The 27,585-nt window shown below is 38.2% G+C and overlaps 2 protein-coding genes across 2 annotated transcripts in view; both read left to right on the top strand.

Annotated features, from left to right (window-relative positions):
* The window catches only part of LOC141333766 (membrane-associated guanylate kinase, WW and PDZ domain-containing protein 2-like), a 287,797-nt gene extending 271,798 nt beyond the window's left edge, over positions 1-15,999 (top strand). The window contains exons 19-23 of the mRNA XM_073838891.1: positions 158-452; positions 1,238-1,535; positions 1,624-1,770; positions 8,257-8,395; positions 14,524-15,999. Coding sequence (XP_073694992.1) covers positions 158-452; positions 1,238-1,535; positions 1,624-1,770; positions 8,257-8,395; positions 14,524-15,224 — 1,580 coding nt within the window. The 3' untranslated portion in view covers positions 15,225-15,999. The remainder of the gene's footprint in view (positions 1-157; positions 453-1,237; positions 1,536-1,623; positions 1,771-8,256; positions 8,396-14,523) is intronic.
* Positions 16,000-26,643: 10,644 nt separating this feature from the next.
* Positions 26,644-27,585, top strand: part of LOC141332842 (membrane-associated guanylate kinase, WW and PDZ domain-containing protein 2-like) — a 44,872-nt gene continuing 43,930 nt past the window's right edge. The window contains exon 1 of the mRNA XM_073837800.1: positions 26,644-26,721. Within this exon, the coding sequence (XP_073693901.1) occupies positions 26,644-26,721 (78 nt within the window). The remainder of the gene's footprint in view (positions 26,722-27,585) is intronic.

Here is a 27,585-nt window from a genome sequence, read left to right as displayed (position 1 = left end):
GACATTTGCATAATTACTTCAGTGCATTTAGTGGTAAAATAACATTTACAGTACATGCAAACATTACTCATGCAACCCTTAAACTGTTGCTTTAGAAGTAAAAATAAAGAGAATTTCTGAAAATAGCTTAGCTTTTTGTCTTTTCTTCACTTTTCAGAGACGAACAGCACGCCTTCTGCAGGCAGCTCAGAGAAGCAGAGCCCTATGGCCCAGCCCAGTCCAGTTTGCCAACCCAGCACTGTGAACCAAACCGGTGCTGTCCCTCCACCCAACTCCACCCCTCAACTCAACTCTGCACCTCAACCCAGCCCCATAACGCAGCTTAGCTCAGAAGCACAACCGAGCCCTGTCACTCAAACCAGCCCAGCCAATCAGCCCAGCTCAGTGACCCAACAAAACCCGCCCACCCAGCCCTCCGCAGTGCCAGTACAGATCTACAGCCACGACAGCAGGCAAGGAACCAACACAGATTACATTATTACCTGAATATGATCATGAATTTTGTGTGTCATTTTAATAAAATATGGCTGAAAGCTATACAGTATATATTGCTGAAGATTACATTCAGCCAATATGGAACTGATATATAGTGCATCCCTAATAATTTGAATGGATGAGTTTAAGTCAGACTTGTTCTGTAATCAAGTTAAAACTCTACTAAAGTTCACTATTTATAGAGTGAATCTAAACCTCTGTGACTCACAGACTCTCTCTCACTATTAGGTTGTTGCGTAAAATCACTTATCTCTTACAGAACTGAATAATTTACCTACATGGCTCTTTAAAACAGTTTTTAATCATTTATATACCCTGCAGGGACCAATGATTTCACTTCCTCTCCATGCTCACTCAAGTTTCAATATACACCCTAGAGCTCCTCAGGCTTCGCCATTTTCAACAGAACATTATCCTGTATTAAACTTTAAAATTCATTAGAGCGGTAGCTCTGTCAGTGGTAAGTCGCTCTTGACGGCATCCACTGGAAAACAGAAATAAACAGAGTAAATATTATGAGAGAATCTCCCAATTCTTGTATATATAAATTACAGCTTTTGTTACTGATAAAAGCTACTATTTTGAATTGCCACATTTTCTGCAGACAAGAAAGTGCCATGAAAACATCATAGACTTAGTCTAAGTCTCACTTGCTCTTGCTTACATTCTAACTCTTTGCAGAAGTTTTAACATCACCAAGTGCTACTAGTTCTCATTGGTTCTGCTCTGATTGGTTGTTCAGCTACAGGTCAGAGGTGAAAGCGAGACAGGATGTAAAACCCGATATTCGGCAGCCGTTCACCGATTACCGCCAACCCCCGGTGGACTACCGACACCCTCCTGTAGCGGACTACCGACAGCCGCCAACGCTTGATTACAGACATCCCCCGCTGCTGGACTACAGACAACTGTCCACTGACCCTCGCACCTTCCCCTTACCGGACTACAGGATGCCCCAGGTAGTTCTTGCTGCTACTCTGTATTCACTAATTCACTGTGGTACAGTTCTATATGGAGAAGAAATACACACTGATATAATAATTCATCACTGAAATGACTGTGTTTAAATGGCACTGACATTTTCATAAAGTATGTATTATGCATGTCCATAATTTGTGCATGTGTTTGCAGGATTTTGATTTCTTCACGGTCGAGTTGGAAAAGGGGATGAAAGGTTTTGGGTTTAGTATCCGTGGAGGCCGTGAGTATAAGATGGATTTGTTCGTTCTGCGATTGGCTGAAGATGGACCAGCAATACGCAATGGAAGAATGAGGGTGAGCTATCGGTCTGTCTGTCTGTCTGTCTGTCTGTTTGTCTGTCTGTATATCTGTCTTTCTTTCCATCCATCTGCCCATCCATCCATCATCTGTCTATCTATCTCTCTTTCTATTGGTCTGTCTGTCTATCTGTCCATCCCTCCATCCATCTGTCTCTCTGTCTGCCTGTATGCTTGTCCTTTTGTCCGTCCATTCGTTTGTCCATCCATCCAACCATCACCCGTCTATCTCTCTGTCTGTTAGTCTGTCCATCCATCCATGCATCATCTCTCTGGGTGTCTATCTGTCCTGTCACTCTATCTGCCTGTTCTTCCTTCTGTCTGTCTGTCTGTCCGTCCGTCCGTCCGTCCGTCCGTCCGTCCATCCATCCATCCATCCACCGTCGACCTGTCTGTCTGTCTCTCTGTCCATTCATCTATCCATCCATCATCTATCTGTCTATCTCTTTGTCTGTCACTCTGTCTCTCTGTCCATCCATCCATCCATCCATCCATCCACCGTCGGCCTGTCTGTCTGTCTGTCTCTCTGTCCATTCATCTATCCATCCATCATCTATCTGTCTATCTCTTTGTCTGTCTCTCTGTCCGTCCGTCCATCCATCCATCACCTGTCTGTCTATTTCTTTGACTTTTGGTCTGTTTGTCCATCCATTGTCTGTCTCTCTGTCTGTCCGTCCGTCCGTCCATCCATCCATCCATTGTCTGTCTGTCTCTCTGACTGTCCATCCATCCTTGCATCCATTCATTCATTGTCTGTCTGTCTGTCTCTCTGTCCAACGATCCATCCATCCATCTATCATTGGTCTGTCTGTGTGTCAGTCTCTCTGTCCATCCATCCTTCCATCCTTTGTCCGTCTGTCTGTCTGTCTGTCTGTCTGTCTGTCTGTCTGTCTGTCTGTCTGTCTGTCTCTCTCTGTCCATCCATCCGTCCATTCATACATCGTCGGTCAGTCTGTCAGTCTGTCAGTCTCTCTGTCCATCCATCCTTCCATTTATCCAGCTGTCCATCTGTCCATCATCTGCTGGGCCTTCTGTCTCTTTATCCATCCATCTGTCTATCGTCGGTCTGTCTGTTTCTCTGTCTGTCTGTCTGTCTGTCTGTCTGTCTGTCTGTCTGTCTGTCTGTCCATCCATCCATTGTCTGTCTGTCTCTCTGTCCATCCATTGTCTGTCTTTCTGTCCACCTATCCATCCATTCATCCATCCATTCATCCATCGTCTGTCTGTCTCTCTGTCCATCCATCCATCATATGTCTGTCTGTCTTTCTGTCCATCCATCCATTCATTGTCTGTCTGTCTGTTTGCCTGCCTGTCCATCCATCCATCCATCCGTCCGTCTGTCTGTCTCTCTGTCCGCCCATCCATCCATCCATCCATCTATCCATCCATCCATCTATCCATCATCTGTCTGTCTGTCTGTCTGTCTGTCTGTCTGTCTGTCTGTCTGTCTCTCTGTCTGTCCGTCCATCCATCCATCCATTGTCTGTCTGTCTCTCTGTCCTTCCATCCATGCATCCATTCATTCATTGTCTGTCTGTCTGTCTGTCTCTCTGTCCAACGATCCATCCATCTATCATTGGTTTGTCTGTGTGTCAGTCTCTCTGTCCATCCATCCTTCCATCCTTTGTCTGTCTGTCTGTCTGTCTCTGTCTGTCCATCCATCCATCCATCCATTCATCCATTGTCGGTTTGTCTGTCAGTCTCTCTGTCCATCCATCCTTCCATTTATCCATCTGTCCGTCTATCCATCATCTGCTGGCCCTTCTGTCTCTTTATCCATCCATCTGTCTATCGTCGGTCTGTCTGTCTGTCTGTCTGTCTGTCTGTCTGTCTGTCTGTCTGTCTGTCTGTCTGTCTGTCTGTCCATCCATCCATCCATTGTCTGTCTGTCTCTCTGTCCATCCATTGTCTGTCTTTCTGTCCACCTATCCATCCATTCATCCATCCATTCATCCATCGTCTGTCTGTCTGTCTGTCTCTCTGTCCATCCATCCATCATATGTCTGTCTTTCTGTCCATTCATCCATTCATTGTCTGTCTGTCTGTTTGCCTGCCTGTTCATCCATCCATCCATCCATCCATCCGTCTGTCTGTCTCTCTGTCCGCCCATCCATCCACCCATCCATCTATCCATCATCTGTCTGTCTGTCTGTCTGTCTGCCTGTCCTTCCATCCGTCCATCGTCTGTCTGTCTCTCTGTACGCCCATCCATCCATCTATCCATCATCTGTCTGTCTGTCTGTCTGTCTGTCTGTCTGCCTGTCCTTCCATCCGTCCATCGTCTGTCTGTCTGCTCTCTGTCCGCCCATCCATCTATCCATCGTCTGTCTGTCTGTCTGTCTCTCTGTCCATCCATCCATCCATCTATCCATCCATCTTCTGTCTGTCTCTCCGTCCATCCATCATCTGTCTGTCTGTCTGTCTGTCTGTCTGTCTATCCATCCATCTATCGTCTGTCTGTCTCTCCATATATCCATCCATCCATCCATTCGTCTTCTGTCTGTCTCTGTCCATCCATCCATCATCTGTCTGCCTGTCGCTGTCCGCCCATCTATCCATCTATCCATCCATCCATCCATCCGTCTGTCTGTTATTCTCTCTTTCTGTCCACCCATCCATCTCCTGTCTGTGTCTCTGTCTATCCATCCATCCATCCATCCGTCTATCATCTGTCTGTCTCCCTGTCCATCCATCTGTCCATCATCTGTCTGTCTCTCTGTCCATCGATACACCTATCGTCTGTCTCTCTGTCTATCCATCCATCGTCCGTGGGTCTCTCTGTCTGTCCATCCATCCATCGTCTGTCTATTTATCCATCCATCCATCCATCCATCCATCTTCTGTCTCTGCCTGTCCTTTCAGCCATCCGTCCATCCATCCATTCTCTGTCTGTCTGTCTATTTATCTACAGTCTTTATCTATCCATCATCTGTCTTTCTGTATGTCTATCTATCCATCCATCCTATTCTGCTGCTGTTCTGTTCCTTGTTCAGCTCGAATCCCTAATGAAGCTGTCATAGCTAATGTGAATAAAACAGTCCCCTTAGGATATTCTTTTACCTCTCATTACAGCCTTTCATATTTAGTCCATTACCTGCAGATCCCACACACAGTGACCATTCCCTTCCATTCAAGAGCCACACTTCTGACTGTAAACATCATCCTGTCTTGTTTCGGGGCATGAATATAATCGCAGCACAAAATGCCTTTTGAATCTATAATTAGTTTGTGGTGGTACAGACCCGTGGTATTTAAAAAGTCCATTAAGCATGAAGTTATATAGCCCACAGCAGACACTGCTACTGCTGTAGATTTCTACATATGCCCTCAAGATACACCAAAAACATGAGAGAGCTGCTGACGCTGCTAGCTGTGATGCTTTTACTAACGCTCTCCACCCCAGAGGTCAGAGGAACCAGCCCCAGACATAGTGTAGGAACAAAAAACGAGACACTCCTTGTCAGTAATGAGAGAGTTGAGGGTCATACTGCTCTCTGCCCCTCATTCAAACAAGATCTTAATGAGTCATAAAAAACTTGCCGCCCATCACTGGCAGCGACCTGCCTGGACTTCCACATTATCCAGACCATTTGAGAGGAATTCTCCATTTGTTACTATAATTGGCTCGTTCTTTTTCCCTAGCCCCTGGCCAATTAGTCCACAGACATAAGATAAGTTCAATGCAACTACATGCTCAGCATCAGCATATACTGTATGCTTCATCTGTTCAATGGGGCACCAATATTTTCATAATTATACAATCTTTGTCTGCTTTATTTGTTTGTGTGTTGTGGGAGAATATAATAGTGTTTATTAAGGGTGTGAAAACTGCATATTTTCCTAATTGACTTGAGATTGGCTATTATATGGATATATGGATGTTTTTTTGTTAGTTTTTTTTTTTTACAACCAAATAATTATCTTTGAAAACTACGCAAGCCTATTTCCTCCACTTAATAACAAATTTCAGAAAGGTAATTGGTAATATCTCACAATTCTGACTTTTTTCTCTAAATTGCAAGTTTATATCTTACAATTCTGACTTTATTTCTCAGAATTGCATGTTTTTATCACGCAATTCTGTTTTTTTTTCAGAAGTATGAGTTTATATCACGCAATTATGTCCTTTTTTCTCAGAATTGCAAGTTTATATCACGCAATTCTGTCACTTTTCTCTGAATTGTTAGTTTATATCTCACAATTCTGTCTTTTCTTCTCATAATTGCAAGTTTATATCATGCAATAAAAAAATTATTGTGAGTTTATACATCGCAATTCTGACTTTTTTCTCTGAATTGCGAGTTTATATCTCACAATTCTGACTTTATTTCTCAGAATTGCACATTTATATTACGCAATTCTAACTTGTTTCTTCAAATTGTGAGTTTATATCTCGCATTTCTGCCTTTTTTCTCAGAAATCTTCTTATAATTGAAAGTTTATATCATAATATTCAGAATTTCTTCTCTAAATTGCGAGTTTATATCTCACAATTCTGACTTTATTTCTCAGAATTGCACGATTTTATCATGCAATTCTGACTTGTTTCTTCAAATTGTGAGTTTATATCTCGCAATTCTGAGTTTATATCTCGCAATTCTGAGTTTTTTCTTTGAATTGTGAGTTTATATCTCACAATTCTGACTTTATTTCTCAGAATTGCATGTTTTTATCATGCAATCTGACTTCTTTCTTCAAATTGTGAGTTTATATTTCACATTTCTGCCTTTTTTCTCAGAAGTAAGAGTTTATATCACACAATTCTGGCCTTTTTTTCTCAGAATTGCAAGTTTATATCCCACAATTCTAACATTTTTCTCTGAATTTTGAGTTTATATCTCACAATTCTGCCTTTTTCTCATAATTGCAAGTTTATATCATGGTATTCAGAATTTTTTTCTATAAATTGTGAATTTATATCTCGCAATTCTGACTTTTTTATTTGAATTGTGAGTTTACATCTCACAATTCTGACTTTATTTCTCAGAATTGCACATTTTTATCATGCAATTCTGACTTTTTTCTCAGATTTATGAGTTTATATCTCGCAATTCTGCCTTTTTTTTTCTCAGAAGCGAGTTTATATCTTGCAACTTCTGCCTTTTTTCTCAAAATTGCATGTTAATTTTACACAATTCTGAGAGAAAAAAAATTGAATTGCGAGTTCTGGCAAATACAATTCTGGCTATATAACTAGCAATTTTGACTTTATAAGTAAAAGAAAAAAGTAAAAAAAAAAAAGTCAGAATTGCTGAGATGAAAAGTCGCAATTACCTTTGTTTATTTTTTTATTCATTAGTGTAAATGGGCTTCCATAGATAACTGATATGCGGAACTAATATTCAATAATTATTTCATATATATTTAAAATTAGTATTTATTATGCTGTTTTTTTTCTGTATAATTTGTCTGTATAATTAACTAGTCTATAGGTTTTCTAAATGATAAGTCAAGTAGTAAAAGGAGAAGCAGAAAGCAGAAGGAGCTTAACAGAAAGGAACCAAACGCAAAAGTCTCAAGACTAATTTTTGCTATATTTTCAACAATTTTTAACAGAACTTAAAGAAATTTTGGCAGAGAAAGACAATAAAGGCTGAGATAAACCCATCTGCATAGGAACATAGAAAAACAACAAAAAATGTGTTTGTTCCACAGGTTAACAGAGATAGTTTACAAATGAACAGGCAAAAAATCTATAACCTTTCTATTACACAAAACTATCTTAGCCCACACACACACAAAAACTAGACCCACAGATTATACATAATAACAGGAATATTGCTCACAGCAAATGATCTGACAGCACTGACAGTAATTTTCTTGAAATGTATTGTTAAAGGCGGTGGATTCGCTACACAAGTGGCAATTTGATGGCTGTGCTTTAATAAAGATGAATTTAGAGACAGTATGGCTAAAAATATTAAGATAAAACATAAACGATGAAAAGAAAAAAATAAATAAGTTGGTGGGCAACTAATTGTAGTAATATTGATCCTACCAGCTTCCTTTGTATCAAAGAAGGGCAATTAAGCAGTCCTTCATTATCCTCAACAGTTGCACACCTTCCTCACACTTGATGAAGAACATCAGAAGTGGAGCTCATAGGAACCTTGTACCCATGATTCATTCATCCAGTTTCAATTCTGAAATTAATTAGTACTCGATCTCATTCATGACTGCTAATGCTGATTAGTGCTTAACCGAAACAGCCGACATGAGTTATGGACCTATATTGATCCTACTGAATAATTATCCATAATAAATGATAGTCATATTAATTTTAGCATTAAAACCAGAGAGGGTGCAATTCAAAGCTGTCAGAAAATAATTACCACTGTTCTGTTCTGTATGTGCGTTCGCACATCTGTCTTCACAAACTTTGGTATTTGAATGCGAAATAAATGTTCTGGAGAGTGAAAGGATAGATTTTAAATCAAAAACACCTTTTTAAACAGATAATAGCCGTATTTTGTCTGTTTTGCAGGTTGGTGATCAGATCATTGAAATAAATGGGGAGAGCACGAGGGATATGACCCACGCTCGGGCCATTGAGCTCATCAAATCGGGTGGCCGTAGAGTTCGCCTGCTGCTGAAGAGAGGCACAGGGCAGGTCCCTGAGTATGGTAGGTTTACACGGACTGTCTAAACACGTACCGTACTGCTCAGAAATGTCTATAGTGTTACCTCACTTAGTTTACAGGGTCTCAAGAGATGGAGTAACCATCAATTTGTCTCATTGCAAGACAGATCTTTGGAGTAGGTGATATTTTAATGGCTATATATACATAAAGAAATGTATAATATAGGGGACTGGCAGAAGATCACAGCATGTACAGTCAAGCCTGAAATTATTCATACCCCTGGCAAATTCTAACTTAAAGTTACTTTTATTCAAACTGCAAGTTTTTTTTGTTTGTTTGTTTTTTTTTGACCGGAAATGACACAGGCTTCTGCCAAAAACTAATAAGACGATGTACAAGAGGCATCATTGTGGAAAAATATATATTTATCAGCTTTTATTTACATTTGAACAAAAAATGGCATGTCCAAAATTATTCATACCCTTCTTAATAATCAATAAAAAATCCTTTATTGGCTATTACAGCAATCAAATGCTTCCAATAATTAATTGCTGACCAGCTTTTTCTCTCCACTGGTATTTTTGCCCATTCATCTTTAGCGATGAGCTCCAACTCTTTCAGGTTGGAGGTTCTCTTTGCCATCACCCTGATCTTTAGCTCCCTCCACAGATTCTCAATTGGATTTAAGTCAGGACTCTGGCTGGGCCACTGCAAAACGTTAATGTTTTGTCTGCTAACCATTTCTTCACCACTTTTGCTGTGTGTTTTGGGTCGTTGTTGTGCTGAAATGTTCACTGGTGCCCAAGGCCAAGTTTCTCTGCAGACTGCCTGATGTTGTTGTTGAGAATTTTGATGTATTGCTCCTTTTTCATGGTGCCGTTTACTGCGATTAGGTTCCCTGGTCCACCAGCTGAAAACCCCCCTCGAAAACATTAGGTTCGCACCACCATGTTTGACAGTGGGGATGGTGTTCTTAGGGTTGAAGGCTTCTTTTTTTACGCCAAATGAAGTCCACATCATTGTGGCCAAACAATTAAATTTTTGTTTCATCTGACCATAAAACAGAAGACCAGAAGTCTTCTTCTTTGCCCAGATGAGCATTTACCTGTTGAGTTGATTAAAACAGCTGTTCTCAAAGAATCAGGGTAATTTGGATGCTTTAGAACAGCTTGGACTATTTGAAATGGTATAGAACTTTGGATTTTCCCATAGACTGTGACAGTTTGCAAAGGGTATGAATAATTTTGGACATGCCACTTTTTGTTCAAATGTAAATAAAAGCGGAGAAATATTTTTTCCACAATGATGCCTCTGGTACATCGTCTTTTTATCTTCTGGGAGATGTCTGTGTCAATTCCCATCAAAAAAAAAAAAAAACTTGCTGGTTGAATAAAAGTAACTTTAAGTCAGAATTTGCCAGGGGTATGAATAATTTCGGGTTTGACTGTATATTAAAATATGTTGTGAAATAATGGATTCTTGTAGAATTATTCACACCACAAGCAAAATGTGTGCAGTTGACAGGTTTTAATTGATTATTACTAATATCCTGCTCTCAATGGGAATTTCTAGTAGATCATTTTAGAAAAAGGTCACCATCAGTTACAGTTTTTCTCAATTGCTTTAGCTCATTTTTTGGAACAATTCTTTGGAAAATTCTCTTAACTGTAAGTGCAACTGTCACTGTTGAAAATAAATTCGTTTTTTTTGAGGAAAACGTTCCAGGATTTTTCTTTATATAGTGGAGCCATGGGTTGAAAGCCCAAATTGCAGTTTCAGTGCAGCTTTCAAAGTGCTCTGCACAATCCCAGACAAGGAATAAAAGTCTTATCTAGCGAAATGATCGGACATTTTCTAAAAAGGACACGCATGGTTAGTTCTTTGCCTGTGTACTCTGGTTCAAAAAGGTTTATTTTTTCCTTTTTTTCCCCCTTCAAAATCATCCAAGATTGTTGCTTTGCATTTTTTTGTAAAAGGCGTTTGACTTTCTTTACACATTCACTTTTTTTAAACACTGGGTCGGTACTTTTACCTACACCAAGTGTGACCTTTCTAATGATGCTACATAATGCATGAAGTTGAGCTAGTGCAAGCTGAGAATTGTTGGTTAAAAAGTATAGAACTTTTAGTTAAGACCCTTATTTCTCGGCTGACCTTCAATCCATTGATCCCCATTGAAGTCCACTATATGGAGAAAAATCCTGGAATGTTTTCCTTAAAAACCTTAATTTCTATTTGACTGAAGAAAAAAAGACATCAACGTCTTGGTTGATATAGGGGTGAGTAATAGGAATATCCATATTTTTCTAAGAGGTTTTGATAATTCGGTAAATTGTTTTGCATGTGATGTGATCACACAATAAAAACATGACATTTTCAATTATATTAACTAATAGGTTTTGATCAATAAGTCATGTGTTTAAATATTCTGCAAATTGTGCTGCACTTACTCTTATGGACACGTGCCAAAACATGTACAATTTGCACAAAATTAAAACGAAATGTTGTAAAAACAAACTAATTGTTCAGAGATCTGAACGTATTGTTTTCGGAAATATTGAGCTAAAGCAACTGAGAAAAATCCTTCACTTTTACACTAATATTTAGTAACTCTAAAATAATTTTCCTGCTAACACAACACTCTTCTTTAACATGACTGCGAGAGCATGCTCTTTGTATTAATGCAGATATCTAGTCTTCTTCTCTTTCATCAGTGTTATGGCTGTCAGTAAATTTCTCACTTTCTCACTTCCGTTCTCAATTTTCCTTACTGAATACTATCTCAGCACTGATCTTAATACTGTCTTAGCCTGTGGCTGCTGTTCTAACCCTAATGATTGGTCTAGGTTGTTACTTCGCCTCTTATAGGAATGGTACCTTCCAGTCTCTCCATGTGCATGAAAAGTGACAACCATGGCTCCCCCTATTTCTTCCTAATGGGCCATCCTAAAGACACGGTTTGTAACAGAGTGCATGCCTTCTAACACACCAGTCATCATTCTTTCTTGGAGTGCTGTGGTTTGGATTGGTTTTTCGATATTATTTTATTTTAGTTCATTTATACAGTTGAAGTCAAAAGTTTACATACACCTTACAGAATCTGCAAAATGTTCATTATTTTACCAAAATAAGAAGGATCATAGAAAATGCATATTATTATTTATTTAGTACTGACCTGAATAAAATATTTCACATAAAAGACGTTTACATATAATCCTGAACAGTTAAACTGTCCTCTATTCTTGTTCTTGTTCCACAAATTCTTTGGTTTTTAAGCATTTTTGTATATTTGAACCCTTTCCAACAATGACTGTGTGATTTTAAGATCCATCTTTTCATACTGAGGGACTCATATGCATATATTACAGAAAGTTAAAATGCTCACTGATGCTTCAGAAGGAAACTCGGTTCATTAAGAGCCTGGGGGTGTAAACTTTTGAACAGAATAAAGATGTGTACATATTTCTTATTTTGCTCAAATACAATTTTTTTTTCATTTAGTACTGCCCTTCAGAAGATACTTACATGTTTTCTAGAAGACAAAATAAATTAAATTGACCATGATCTTCAAATTCCAAAAGTTTTCACCACCCGGCTCTTAATGCATAGATTTTTCTAAAGAACAGTGGGGTAGTTTAACTGTTTAGGACAAACAAGGGACTCATGAACAACTATCACTAAACAAAAAAAAACACAGCTGTGGTTCATTCAGGTAACAACACAGTATTAAGTATCAAGCATATGTAAACTTTTGAACAGGGTCATTTTTATAAATTGAACTATTATTTTCTCTTGTGGACTATATGTAAACATATTTTATGCAAAATATCTGATTCAGGACAGTACTACATAAAAAAATAACATGCATTTTGTATGATCCCTCTTATTTTGTTAAAATAATTAACATTTTGCAGATTCTGCAAGGTGTAAGTAAACTTTTGACTCCAACTGTATACAGTAATTGATAACATTGTTTTGTAACTGAATCTGTGTTAGTGAATGTAACTCACATGTAACTTGTCTTTTCCAGAGTTTACTGCCACTTTAATGAAGTTTAAATCAGAAATCCTATTAAATTATCTCTGTATTAGCGCTCTCATACTCCACTCCACTGTGGTCTTTAGGAAACATAATGGTCTAATAAAAAGTGCATTAAAATCATTGCAATTTTTTTTTATCACCAGCTAATAATATTGCATATATTTTGAATATTCAACCATACTCCGTTTAGGTCATACAGTGAAAGTTTATGTCTATGAAAATTCACACACTGAAAGAGAAACAGCAAATATACCCCTAGACGCACATACACTCTTAACTTTCTTGTAACTGACTCTCTATTCTGATGAAAACTTAACGCCTATGAGCTCCTAACAGCCACTGAAACAACCCTATGCGCACTTGTCTTTGAATTCCGCTCACACTTGGCCATCTCTTCTCACGCGTTTAGTGTCCCGCTGAGATCTCGGTGGCGCCACAGAAACCTAGCTGAAATACAGTCATCATGGGATGGTTGTGTCAGCCTCTACGGTTTTATATTCCATACCTGTCGTCTATTTCACAGTGAAAAACCTTTTATGAGCTTGGATTCATCTTTTTACTCTGTAGGCCAGTGATTTCTGCTGCACCTGGGCCATATAAACGAGAGAAATTTACCCCAGTAGAGTAAGAAAAAACTAGCACAGAGACACAATGATACATAATTGTTTACACTTGCTATATTTCCTTGTATTTGAAGATTAATTATAAAGAGATGCTGTTGTAAGTGTTCATTTTCTTGTGTTGAAATGAATTCCCAGCCAATTCGCTTGTTAGCACATGTTAAAATGGCCGCCTGGGTGCATATGTGCTTCGTAGGTCGGTAGAAAGCTGAGCAGTCCTCAGTGTATCCTGCGATATATGAGGAGACAGGTAGGATTAGGGATGTATAATGAGAATATTAAGGTTGGTGACCCTCTTTCAGTTTGGGTTGTGAGTGTGTTGGTAAAATATGCTATTGTGTATTGGGAGTCTGAGGAGAGGAAGTGTGGAGATGTCACTCCAATATAAGCATCTTGGTGTGAAGTGATGTGTGTGTGCACTGGTGTGTGTATGGAGGTTGGGTGGATAGCAGTAGAAGCCCAAGGGAAAACCTCATTATTCCACATCCAGTAGACACACATGAAACTAGTTTACAGGCTGAAAACGATCACATTTCCTGCCAGAAATGGAGGTTGTTTTGGTATATCATATAGTCCTTTGTGTCCTTACAAAAAAAGTACTGTTGCAATGCCATGATACACTGATGGTATGAATTGGTAATGTACCGTATTACTGTAGTTACATGGTATTCCAACATACTGTGTTCAATTATAATAATACAGATACCATACTATTTGCATCGTACATTGTAGAAAACAGCCATAGTAACATCAAGGTACTTTTTTTGTTAGTGTGGCTTCTGTGATTTTTGTTTTTACCAAACCAGTTCAGCACAAATCCCACCCTGCAGTCGATTATAAATATTTCATTGGTTGTGTAAATCACAGTGCTGATTGCCTACCCAACGCTGAAAGAATTACTAACCCCTAAGCCTAACAAGTTGTTTTATACATATTATAGACTATAGGGGGCGTCATTATTTCAATGGCATCAAATGGTTGCACTCGATGAGCTACTGTCACTACCTGTTGCTATTTTTACCACAATACAACTCGGAAAATAAAATACTGATACGACGCCACATTGTGCGGCTTTTAGTTGTAATTTTCAGTCGAAGAGCAAAAAGAGAAGCGATGTAAATCTTAATTGCTTTCCTAGCGTTAAGAAGAGAAGAAACGAATAGGAAGATGCCTCTGGATGAATAAAACTTCCCCGTCTTTGTTCTCTCCACTTTAGCCCTGATGCCTTTAAGGCTTTTAGTTGACCACAGCTACTGAAAGAGCTTACAGACGACAGACAATTATTGCTATATGTCATCCTGGTATCACAATTATTGACAATAATAGTATATCGCAACACCCCTAGTGCTGAATTGGTTTGGGGGCCATGTGGTTTGTGTTCGTTATATAGTACTACTTTGCCAGTGTTAACTTTGGTTCCACTAATCTTTCTTACTCTAGTGTGTGAGTGTGTGCTTCTTTCAGTTTTGGTCTGAGTGTTTGGATGTAACTATTTCCATGTTTCCCCAGCAGATAGTCCCGCCCCCTGGGATGCTCACACTACAGCCTCCCCAAGTCTGTCGGAAGTAGCACCACCCCTCGACAGCTTATCTAATCCATCAGCTTCTTCTCATGTGAACCCACCCACTGACCCACCTCATACATCGTCCTTGGAAGCAGCAGGTCCAGACTGTTCCCAGGGTCCTAGAGGCCCAGAGAGTAGGGCTCTGGAGCAGGCCAGTGTGGGAAAGAGGTCAGCCCTGGCAGGTGGAGTTGGGGGTGGGACCAAGCAGAGGGAGGGTAGCAGGAACAACCGTCGCTCTAGTGGAGGGAAGAGTCAGCAACAATACATTGATGAAATTGCGGGAGAGTCCAAATCCCACAAAAGCAGTCGGGGGAAGTCCAAGGAGCGTAGGAGGGAGCGGAGCAACACGCCGTCTCGAAAGCGAGACTCGCCTAAAACCATTCCAAATGACACCAACATGAATGGGGGAAACGGATGCCTGGATGGTAGCAACAACCAACAAGGAGCTCTGGTGCCATTCAAAGCCCTACCAAAGGAACCAGAGAAAGGGCTAATGAGCCAAGAGAGTCGTCCCAGCCACAACTCCAAGACCAGCAGCAGTGCACCAGGCAGGAAGGCCACAGTATCCCCAGGGCCCTGGAAGATCCCTGGTTCGGACAAGCTACCCAGTACCCTGCGCTCAGCCACCTCCACCATCAGCAGATAACATCTCAGGCCCAAGTTTAGACCTTACTTTTGGCCTTGGACCCGCCTTGTTTTGGGGCTGGTTGGGCTCTTCTTGATTGCTTTTCACAGGCTTGCTCTACTTGGAAGAGATTGGTTTTAACCTTGACTAGGTACCACCCTCACACAATCCTCACTAAAGACCTTTCCATGCATTTCTAGACAGAGCATTTTTTTATTTATATTTTATTCTAAGTTATTTTAACAGATACGACACCCACCACCTTAAGAACTGGAAGCATTCACTCCAAAAATGGAACCACGGTAGAATGAGTGATGCATGTAGCGTGCAAAAAGAATCCCAGACTTGTTTAAACTGTTGGGGAAGAGCACTCAAGACTCAGAGATGTACATGCATAGAGAACCACTTACTGACTCTGAACCACCACCGGTGGCTACAGCAATTTTTATACACTTTCATTAAAAAATGAATACTGAAGGAGTTGCCTGACATACAGTTTTTGTGTATTTGAAGAATGAATATGATTAAAAAGATTCTATATGAGCGGACACTCGACTATGGAACTCTGCCTTAAAGACTGACCTGCAGATGTCTGTATAAAGGTCGGTAAAATGAATATAGAAATAGATATATTATATGACTACATATATGTGAGACATATTGTAAATATGTTCTTTACACACCATTGTGAGCTCATACTGGAGTATTGATATCATACACAGTGTAAGTTAGAAGACTGTAATCTAGAATTCATTCCTACTCCACTTTAAGGTGCGTTCCCACTGACAGCGATATAAACTTGAGGGGTTCCTACTCAACTTCAATATAGACTGTAACAGGAAACAGATCACATGACCTTCACTGTCTACACTGACATCGGTAGTTGCAGCCTCAAGTTCAAGATCAACGGCAACTGTCGCGACTACAAGTTTCTGCAAATCGCTGTCAGTGTGAGTACCCAATTTCTGAAGGAGCCGATGGGCTTTGACCTTCTCTTGACTCTCAATCTATTCTCCCTTTATGTGAGTACACGAACAAAGCAATTTGAGTCCAAGATGGTTTTGATGAAATATAGAATGGTTTGATTAGGGCAGAGTGCCTTATGCCAGGGGTGTCCAATCCTGCTCCTGAAGGGTCACTGTACTGTAGAGCTTAGCTCAAGGGTTTCCAAACTCAGTCCTGGAGGACTGATATCCTGTAGAGTTCAGCTCCAACCCTAATCAAACACACCTGAACAAGCTAATCAAGGTCTTCAAGATCACTAGAAAGCTACAACAAAGTGTGTTTGATAAGGGTTGGAGCTAAATTCTGCAGGACAGTGGCTCTCCAGGACCGAAGTTGCCCATCCCTGCTGTAGAGCTTAGTTAAGGGATGTCCAAACTCGGTTCTGGAGGGCCGGTGTCCTGCAAAGTTTAGCTTCGACTTGCTTAAACAAACCTGCCTGGAAGTTTCTAGTATGCCTAGTATGCTTTGATTAGCTGATTCAGGTCTGTTTAATTAGAGTTGGAGCTATACTCTGCAGGACAGTGGCCTTCCAGGACTGAAGTTGCCAATTCATGCTGTAGAGCTTAGCTCAAGGGTGTCCAAACTTGGTCCTGGAGGGCCGGTGTCCTGCAGAGTTTTGTTCTAACTTGCCACAACACACCTGCCTGGAAGGTTCTAGTATACCTAGCAAGACCTTGATTAGCTGATTCAGATGTGTTTATTAGGGTTGGAGCTAAACTCTGCTGAACAGTGGCCCTCCAGGACTGAAGTTGCCCATCCCTGCTGTAGAGCTCAGTTCTGGGGTGTCCAAACTCTTTTCTAGAGGGCCGGTGTCCTGCTAAATTTAGCTCCAACTTGCCTCAACACACCTGCCTGGACGTTTGTAGTATGCCTAGTAAAACCATGATTAGCTGATTCAGGTGTGTTTAATTAGGGTTGGAGCTAAACTCTGCAGAACAGTGGCCCTCCAGGACTAAAGTTGCCCATCGCTGCTGTAGAGCTTAGCTCAGGGGTGTCCAAACTCGGTCCTGGAGGGCTAGTGTCCTGCAAAGCTTAGCTCTAACTTGCCTCAACACACCTGTTTGGAAGTATCTAGTATGCCTACTATGGTCTTGATTGACTTATTCAGGTGTGTTTATTAGGGTTGAAGCTAAGCTCTGCAGGACACCATGCCTCACGGACCAAATTTGGACACCCCAGGCTTAGCTTCGATACTAGTTATACACACCTGAACCAGTTAATCAGGGTCTTCAGGATTACTAGAAACATCCAGGCAATTATTGGGGCAGATTGCAGATAAACTCTGCAGTTCATTAACCCTCCAGGAGCAGGAGTGGACACCGCTGCCTTATGCTGACCACTTGATGCTTTATTTGATTTCTTAATCCTAGGCAAAGACATCAAGATGAAAAAACATAGGCTGCTATAAATTCATTGGACTACTTGTTCCGTTGAAACTGTGCAACAGTAATGCCAGAACTGAATGAGTATGTCATCACAAACCTGTTTCTGAATGCGACTGCTGTCTAGAGAGGCCAGGTTATGTCCACAGAATAGATAGATATCAATATAAAATTCAAAGCTATTTTCGTACTTAGGTGAGAGTTATCTAAAAGAAATTCAGATATTTATTAAGAATATCTTTGACAGAAGTTCAAATGTTTGTTGAGCACTTTGTCTTTCAGTAGACGTATACATATAAAATGCAGCACTGAAAAGAGTATATGCTGTGCATCCATGATATTCATTGAATATTTACGAGGAAGTTGATTCTCAAAATCCTGCTATGAAAATTTGATTATTAGCATATTTCCTATATAAAAGGTTGTGTGTTCGTAAGTGTCTTTCACATGGTTCATGTCAGGGCTTCAACACACATCTCCACACACAAGCTTGCTAATAGCAAATTGTGAAAGTACATGAAAGAGGTAACGTATGCATTTGTCATGTTTTTGTTTTTGTTTTTATTTAATGCCATTACCCACCTTGTGCTGTATTTAGATGTATCTACACAGTCTATCAGTCTCTACTAGCTTAGCTTGCTAATCGAAGGTTAACTGAAAACACAAAGAACCAATTGAAAGGTCTCAGCAAATGGAAATTATTTGGTTATGCTTTGAAAACCTTGCTAAAAACAGTAGACACCATCACAGAATTTGTAATGGTTTACTGGTTTACTGGGACTTGTAATGGTTTTAATGGAATCTGTAATGGACCCTGTGGGTTTTTACTGGTAATTGGTCACTTTCTATTGGTGGCTTGTTAAAACCACTAAATCCTAATGGAATATGTTCCAAAACACACTACAGAAAACCATTTTATTGGTTTTAATGTTTAAAAGTTGATGGTTTGTATTGTTTGTAATGTGTAATGGTATTTGGAGTGCAAACTATTAGAATTTCTGTGATGGTTTCTATTGTTTACCCGCTGATTCTTTGCTCCACTGAATTTATTGGAATTGGGAAACAATGATGTGAGTCATGTGAAAGGGCCTTAATATTTAGGCTTAAAATGTAACTAACTGGAACGTTAAGATGTAATAGAACAAACATCTGTTACATCTGGGCCTCAGTATACATTATTAATCACATTTTTATGAGTTGCATTGCCGTTAATGTCACTGTCATTAATAAATACAGCATTTTACAATCACTTGAAGATGAAATGGGTCATTTCTGTGCAACTAGTGGCATCAAACTGCAATTCTGGGCTGACAAAACAACATTGGCTCAACTAACTGCACGATTTTTACACTGATTTCAAAACCAATAGTGGCACAGAAATTACACACTTCACATGTCAAGACCCCAAAGGTGCTTCATTGTGTATTCTACCTGCAATACTGTCAAAAATGTTGTACAACTATTCACGCCTTTTATAATTTTGTTCACTTTAATTATTATATACGTCAATTGTAGTTCCTGTGAAAAGGACCCCCAGACAAGATCTCATCTGTTCTATCCGTTGTCATTATATCATCTATTATATTCATCTCCCACAGAAATAAAGCGATGACGGGTTTCACTGACACTCTTTGACAACTGTTGTAGATGACAAGGAGAGCCGACAATGATCTAGTCATTACAAGATAGTGCTAACATAAATTATCCCTGATAAAGACAAATTAATTGAAGCACTCCAAAAATGAGTGTGCCTCTGTGGCCATTACATTCCGAGTGGTACATCCTTCGAAATCCTAGACAATGACATTGTCAAAGCAATTGTATTTTGGGTAGAGTACCAGCAAAGATTGTGCATATGAATGAGTTTGATCACTATGAATGCCATGATATTAGAAATTTGGTTTAAAGTACAAAATCAACTTTATGAATAAGGACTAAGGCATTTTAAGGCCAGAAGCATACTCTACGCAAATACGCAAATGCAGACGCAAAGAAATGCTAACAAACCTCCATACTCAAGGGGGCGACAGAGGTACCTTCAAATGTCTTTACTATTGAAAAATGCATTGGTGCACTCAATCTATTGTTTGGAAAATGTTTATGTATGGAATCCATTTATTACGGATTTAGCATGAGGGTAAAACATTTCCTCACATTGATTTCACAACAGGTTCAAGTTAGTCTGCTTGGTTTAAAAGAAAACTGATGCTATATTATGCTAATACCATAGTAATTTATTCAAAAAAATTAAAATTACCCCATGATTTACACAACCGCAAGCCATCCTAGTAGTATATGACTTTCTTCTTTCATACAAATACAGTTGGAGTTATATTAAAAAAATGTCCTAGCTCTTCCAAGCTTTACAATGGCAGTGAATGGGTGTTGAGATTTTGAAGTCCAAATAAAGTGCATCCATCTATCATAAAAAGTACTCCACACAGCTCTGCAGGTTTAATAAAGGCCTTCTAAAGTAAATCAGTGCATTTGTGTAAGAAAAACCTCCATTTTTAAACTTTATTAAAAGTAATCAATGGCTTGTGCTGTCATACAAGCGTTCACAAGAAGTGGCGTTCCAACGGATAAAGTAGGACGTTTTGTTTACAGCAAAAGAAAACCAGTCTCCTCTTGGCTTTTATCGAAATCCTCTGACATTTTTCTTTACAAATCCTCATTTTGCACTTCTAAGTCCTACGTAAGCTAGCAAAAGTTAGAGATTATGGTTTATAAAGTTTTAAATATGAATATTTTTCCTACATAAACGCATCAATTTGCTTTAGAAGGCCTTTATTAATCTCAACAGCCATTTACTGCCATTATAAAGCTTGGAAGAGCCAGAAATGTTTTTAATATACTCTAATTGTGTTCATCTGAAAGAAGAAAGTCATATACACCTGGGATGGCTTGAGAGTGAGTACACTGTAAAAAGTTTCCCCAGTTTCAACTTAAAAACTTAAGTTTAGCAACTGCCTTCGAATTTTAAGTTAAATCAACTTAAAACGATAAGTAATTTCAACTAAAGACAATGAAATGAGTTAAAATGACTTGTACTTTGAAGTTGATTTAACTTAAAAATTTTAAGGCAGCTGATGAGCTCAAGTTTTTAAGTTGAAACTTGTGAAAACTTTTTACAGTGTAAATCATGAGGTAATTTTCATTCTTGTCCCTTTCAGAATGCAATGTGTTATGCTATGAATTACATTCTGACATATTTTGCAACGCAACAAACAAGAGAAAGGTCATTCACTTGCGTAGTTAGCGGCATTTGCATTCATGTACTTGTTTAGGCTATGTTTCTGGCCTTAGTTCTTTTTTACTTTGGCATTTTCTAAAGTAGCGAGTTTGTTTAAAGAGAGAATAGTGAATAGTGCATTCACACTGCTTTTCTGTTTGTCTTTGAGAGCCAAATGCTAAAGAGACGTCACCGAACTGATTCGACCTGATAAATAATGTGATCTAAAATTAGATTTATCAGTGGAGCCATGGAGGCAGCGCAATGCCCAAAAGGGGCTCTGTATCACTGTGTAGAACTTAAAGAACAGCGCGGTTCACCCTGTACAGCTAAAAAACTATAAATATGACACTATGTACTATGACCTAGTCACAAAAACTGTAAGTGAGCTACTATTTTTATGAAATGCAACTCAATGGATATATACTTACTTTTGCAGAGCTCTTGTTTACTGTATGATATTTACTGAAATACTGTCAAATAAAACCTTGACATGGTGTAAAGTATTCAAGTAAAATCCAAGTGTTTTCTGAGTGTTTTACTTAATTGCTGGTCTACGCATGATTAACTGCGTGATTATGCAACCAGCGTCTTTATTTGAAAGGAGATGCTGAAGTGCATGCTGGGTAGCGGTGACATAATTACATGTTTATGGAAAGAAACAAAAAGACTGCACAAGCTGAACTTTGGTCACTGTGTAAAACACTACATGATATTTATGCAGTTCTTTGTCATGCGTGCATGAAAATTATGGTGTCAGATTATCAGGTGCAGTCAAAGCCTCTTGAGGAAGGAGTTTACCGACTGTTTAATGTTTGGATGTTTATATGCATATATAAACGCAATTTATTTCTCTAGTGGCAAAGCTGAATTTCTAGCAGGCTTTACTTCATTACTACAATGTCACATAATCCTTCAAACATTCTATTATGTCTAATATTAATGTCATTGTGTTAAAGGAGTAGTTCACTTTCAGAACAAAAAATTACAGATACTCACCCCCTTGTCATCCAAGATGTTCATGTCTTTCTTTCTTCAGTCGTAAGGAAATATGTTTTTTGAGGAAAACATTTCAGGTCTTCTCTCCATATAATCGACTTCTATGGTGCCCCCGAGTTTGAACTTCCAAAATGCAGCTTCAAAGGGCTCTAAACCATCAAAAAGGGTCTTATCTAGCAAAACGATCAGTTATTTTCTAAAAAAAAAAAAAAAATACGATTGATACTTTTTAACCTCAAATGCTCGTCTTGTCTAGCTCTGTGTTTACACTGTGTAGAGATTAAAAAGTATATAAATTGTGAATGTTTTTAACAAATAACCGATCGTTTTGCTAGATAAGACCCTTCTTCCTCGGCTGTGATCATTTAGAGACCCAAACTTAAGTAGGATTTCCGGGGCAAGAGTCTTGACAACATTCATGTTTGTTCTTATCATTTCCAGTCAGGTAGGTGAAATGTTAGGCTAATATCTTAAATGATACTGCCCATACGTATCTTTACTACCTATTTACTTTAGTTTGCCAAAATAATGTGCACTTTCCTGCTTACTAAGTCCTTCTCTATATGATTTATGATGTATATGATGTGGTTTTTGTGTGATTCTCCTTACAAATGTCACGTAGTTATTAATGTCTATACTAACGTCAAGTAATTATTTCTTATATTAGTGCTATGCAAGAATGACAGCTGGCTTAGTTTTCAATCCTGCTAATTATTCAGTGAATATTTCTAGTTCTGTTTCTAAATAGCCGAACATCTTAAAGACTTTTCTAAAACTGTTACTGTCTAAGATACTAAGCATAGCTTACACAAAGATGCTTGATCCTAATAGTGAGGCTTGTCAATGGAACCTGGAATCTATTCAGAAACAATTAAATAGCAATTATGGAGGGAAAAAGACAATGGGTTGTGCAGTGTTTTGCTAGAGGAACTGTAAAATTGTATTTTCTTCCTCAGCACAGCGAGTCAGCGGGAGTAAAGAATTTTAGGTTGTAAGAGGAAGTTCTGTTCTGTAGCGGAATGTAAGGATTTCTCTTTCTGAACTTGAAAAGAAAGAATCCTTCTGAGTTTGCAAAGTCCACATTTCCACCGCAATGCTGATCTAAAGTAGGTCTTTCCACCAAGACACTGACACTCATGTTTTAAAGAAGAATATCAACCTTATTTTTCATGCAAGAGTACATTTGTAAATCTAATGGGTGCTTCCGGTGTCGATCGCTTCAAGCTATTTTTTAGCTTTACAACAGATCGTTTTGCTGCTTGAAATTGCAAACTGGTGTTTCTTACCATATTATTTCAATGTATTATCTTAATTATGAACACACTGGTTTGTAGGGCAAACTGTTTTACCGTTACTGCACGTTTAATGTTCTTGTTCTGGCACATTCACAGAAAATGACTGGATATGCCTCAGTACAATAATTACAAAAGTTTTATTCAGAAATAATGCAGTAAATTGATCAAAAGTGACAGTAAAAACATTTATAATGTTACATTTCTGCTGTTAAATAATCAAGCTATAGCTTATGCTTGGAAAAAAATGGTTTTCACAAAAAATGTAAAGCAGCCTAGGCTGGTTGGCTGGTTTTAGCTGGTCATAGCTGGTCGGCAGGCTGGTTTTAGAGGGGTTTTGGATACTTTTCCAACCTGGCCAGGCTGGTCTTAGCTGGTCAGGCTGGAAAACCACCAGCTAAAACCAGCCTGGCCAGGCTGGGAGACCAGCTTAAACCAGCTACTTCCAGCTTAAACTAGCTAAGACCAGCCAACCAGCCTAGGCTGGTTTTAGCTGTTTTTTTTTTTTCAGCAGGGGTTAATGTACTACTTAATACATTGTTCTGCTAATTTATGCTGTTAAAAACCACATAAAAAACATGTGGAAGCTATTAAATCATATAGAGAAGGACTTAGTAAGCATAAGTGCACATTATTTGGCAAACTAAAGTAAATAGGTAGTAAAGATACGTATGGGCAGTATCATTTAAGATATTAGCCTAACATTTCACCTACATGACTGGAAATGATAAGAACAAACTCGAATGTTGTCAAGACTCTTGCCCTGGAAATCCTACTTAAGTTTGGGTCACAGACGAGGGAGAAGGGTCTTATCTAGCGAAACGATCGGTTATTATTATTTTTTTTTAATTCACAATTTATATACTTTTTAATCTCTACACAGTGTAAACAGAGCTAGACAAGACGAGCATTTGAGGTTAAAAAGTATATCAATTGTATTTTTTATTTTATTTATTTTTTTAGAAAATAACTGATCGTTTTGACCCTTTTTTCATCGGCTGGTGGTTTAGAGCCCTTTGAAGCTGCATTTTGGAAGTTGAAACTCGAAATGTGGACTTTGCAAACTCAGACGGATTCTTTCTTTTCAAGTTCAGAAAGAGAAATCCTTACATTCCGCTACAGAACAGAACTTCCTCTTATAACCTAAAATTCTTTACTCCCGCTGACTCGCTGTGCTGAGGAAGAAAATACACTTTTACAGTTCCTCTAGCAAAACACCGCACAACCCATTGTCTTTTTCCCTCCATAATTGCTATATAATTGTTGCTGAATAGATTCCAGGTTCAATTGACAAGCCTCACTATTAGGATCAAGCATCTTTGTGTAAGCTACAGTATGCGTAGTAGGACAATACATGTTTTAGAAAAGTCTTTAATATGTTCGGCTATTTAGAAATAGAACTAGAAATATTCACTGAATAATTAGCAGGATTGAAAACTAACCCCCCATTCTGGCATAGCACTAATATAAGAAATAATTACTTACTTGACGTTAGTATAGACTTAATAACTACGTGACATTTGTAAGGAGAATCCGTTAAATAGCCACCGAATGCCGTTTATGAGCATTTTTTTCAATTTATTTTGTAAATTAAAAAATAATCCTATCACACATTTGTCGTGTCATGTGGCACTAATGTAATAGACACATGTTGAATTGGATTAGGCTGAAAATATTTGTAAAAAGATATTAACGCAATATAATCACGATAGGATTAAATGTTATCCTACTATTGCAGTTTACGTTTCAGTAGATGAAAGAATGAAAGAATGAAATAACACATTGCTATGTATGTAACTCCTTCTATGGCCAGTTGGTGGGAGTAACTGACAGACGGTGGTCATTTTTAAATCGCATGTTCATCCGCGCCAGTAGGAGGCAGTGTAAAATGCAAAATGACATGCACTGCTCAAACGAAGAACGAGCCTCAGAAGTGAAGGCGCAAAATCCGGTGTGTTAGCATCGTTGGCTAGCAGTTGTGAATTAACAGACAACATGGACTTGTAAATATTACGTTTTATTATAATGTTATTGTTGAGTGAATGATATTTGATTAATTTAGCTACTTTATTTGATTCGTGATTTGCTCTAGTTTACGTTATCGTGAGAATGTGTGCACATGGCTGTTGACACTCAGTATAATAACACAGAAGAATAAGTCAAATATAGCTTTTTAATAATCATTTATCAATGAAAATTAAGTCACTTTAGTGTTGTTGTTTTTTGTAAATGCAGCATCACAGAACTTAATGTAATGCGAAAGAGTTTTTTAGCTTCGTTTTGACAGTTCGTAGCCAGTTAACTATTAGCAATATTGGCTATTTCATTATATTTTACAAGGAACTTTGAGTTCGTTTAGGTGTGTTAAGTTATTTATTTATGTCCAGTTTGTAAATAAACAGTAGTCAGTCTGAAGAGAGAATCTGTGTTTCTGAATATGTGACATTATTATATGGAGTGCCTAATGTTATGAATGTTATGTTTTTAATGTGATTCTGGTGTTTGTATTTTGTACAGTAACCAGACCTGGTTGAGTCCAGTGGTTCGGGACACTGAGGTGACCCGTGCTGCCCGCAGGAAGAGTTCACACAAAAAAGTGGCATGTATCCTTACCAAAATCAACACCATAGAGAATTTGAAATATAAACTCAAATTTACCTTTATTTACTCTTATTCTATGGCTTCCATAGATTGCTACTTGAAAACTGTCATTTTCTGCCACCAAAAAACAAAACAGAAAACAAATGTCAATACTGTTTGCAAACACCAAATTGGTTTGTTGTTCAGCTCAATGCTTATCCAGTTCAGTAAGTGTTAAAGGAGTAGTTAGTTCACTTTCAGAACAAAAATGTACAGATAATGTACTCACCCCCTTGTCATCCAAGCTGTTCATGTCTTTCTTTCTTCAGTCGTAAAGAAATGGTGTTTTTTGAGAAAATCATTTCAGGATCTCTCTCCATATAAACTGCAGTTTAAATGAAGCTTCAAAGGGCTCTAAATGATCCCAGCCGAGGAAGAAGGGTCTTATCTAGTGAAACGATAGGTTCTTTTCTAAAAACATTTACAACTTGTATACCTTTTAATCTCAAGTGACTAGACAAGATGAGCATTTGAGGTTAAAAAGTATATAATTTTTTTTTTTTTTTTGAAAATAACCCATCGTTTCGCTAGATAAGACCCTTCTTTCCTTGGCTGTGATCGTTTAGAGCCCTTTGAAGCTGCATTTTGGAAGTTCAAACTCGGGGGCACCATAGAAGTCCATTATATGGAAAGAAATCCTAAAATTTTTTACTCAAAAAACATAATTTCCTTACGACTGAAGAAAGAAAGATATGAACATCTTGGATGACAAGGGGGTGAGTCCACTATCTGTAAATTTTTGTTTTGAAAGTGAACTACTCCTTTAATGTTGCAAAGGTTAGCAATTATAAGTGTAAGTACTTCATATCTGTGCTGAAACTGTTATATACCTGTAGGAAGTTGTTTTTTTTTTTTTTCCTTTACTGTGTGTTCAGTCCCACTGGCACAGGATGACAGTCCTGGCACCAGCACTACTCCTGCTAGACCACTTCTGCGCCAAACACCTGGATCTCTCCTCAAACAAACTTGTGAGTAAACAGCTTTTACTATTTCATACAGTCTAACCAATGTAGTCTGATTCAGAAATGACACAAAACTCTAAATGGGACCTTGGACCACAAAACCAGTCTTAAGTCGCTGGGCTATATTTGTAGCAATAGCCAAAAATACATTGTATGGGTCAAAATTATTGATTTTTCTTTTATGCCAAAAATCAATAGGAAATTAAGTAAAGATCATGTTCCATGAAGATTTTTTGTAAAATGATGAGTAATATGCATTGTTAAGAACTTAACTTGGACAACTTTAAAGGTGATTTTCTCAGTATTTTGATTTTTTTGCACCCTCAGATTCCAGATTTTCAAATAGATGTATCTCGGCCAAATATATTCCTATCATAACAAACCATATATCAATAGAAAGCTTATTTATTGAGCTTTCATATGTATATATCTCAGTTTTGTAAAATTTAACCTTATGACTGGTTTTGTGGTCCAGGGTAACATATATAGTTTTTAAAAACAATTACAGTAGCATAATCAATAAATCTGATGAATCTTTCATGTCTGAAGTCTCTTCTGCTCACCAAGCATGCATTTATTTCATCCAAAATACAGCAAAAGAAGTAATATTGTGAAATATATTTTTACTATTAAAAATAACTACTTTCTATTTGAATATATTTTAAAATGTAATTTATTCCTGTGATCAAAGCTGCATTTTTAGCATTGTTATGTTAGTGTTCAGTGTCACATGATCCTTTAGAAATCATTCTAATATGCTGATTTGCTGTTCAAGAAACTTTTTTTTGTTATTATTATCAATATTTATTTCTTTTTCTTAGGATTCTTTAAATGGAAAGATATTCAAAAGCTTAGAGTCAGTGTAATGTT

Source organism: Garra rufa, chromosome 4, assembly GCF_049309525.1.
Source record: "Garra rufa chromosome 4, GarRuf1.0, whole genome shotgun sequence".
In the NCBI taxonomy this organism is placed as follows: domain Eukaryota; kingdom Metazoa; phylum Chordata; class Actinopteri; order Cypriniformes; family Cyprinidae; genus Garra; species Garra rufa.
The sequence above is the reverse complement of the archived record's forward strand: the minus strand, read 5'-3'. Positions and strand labels throughout refer to the sequence as shown.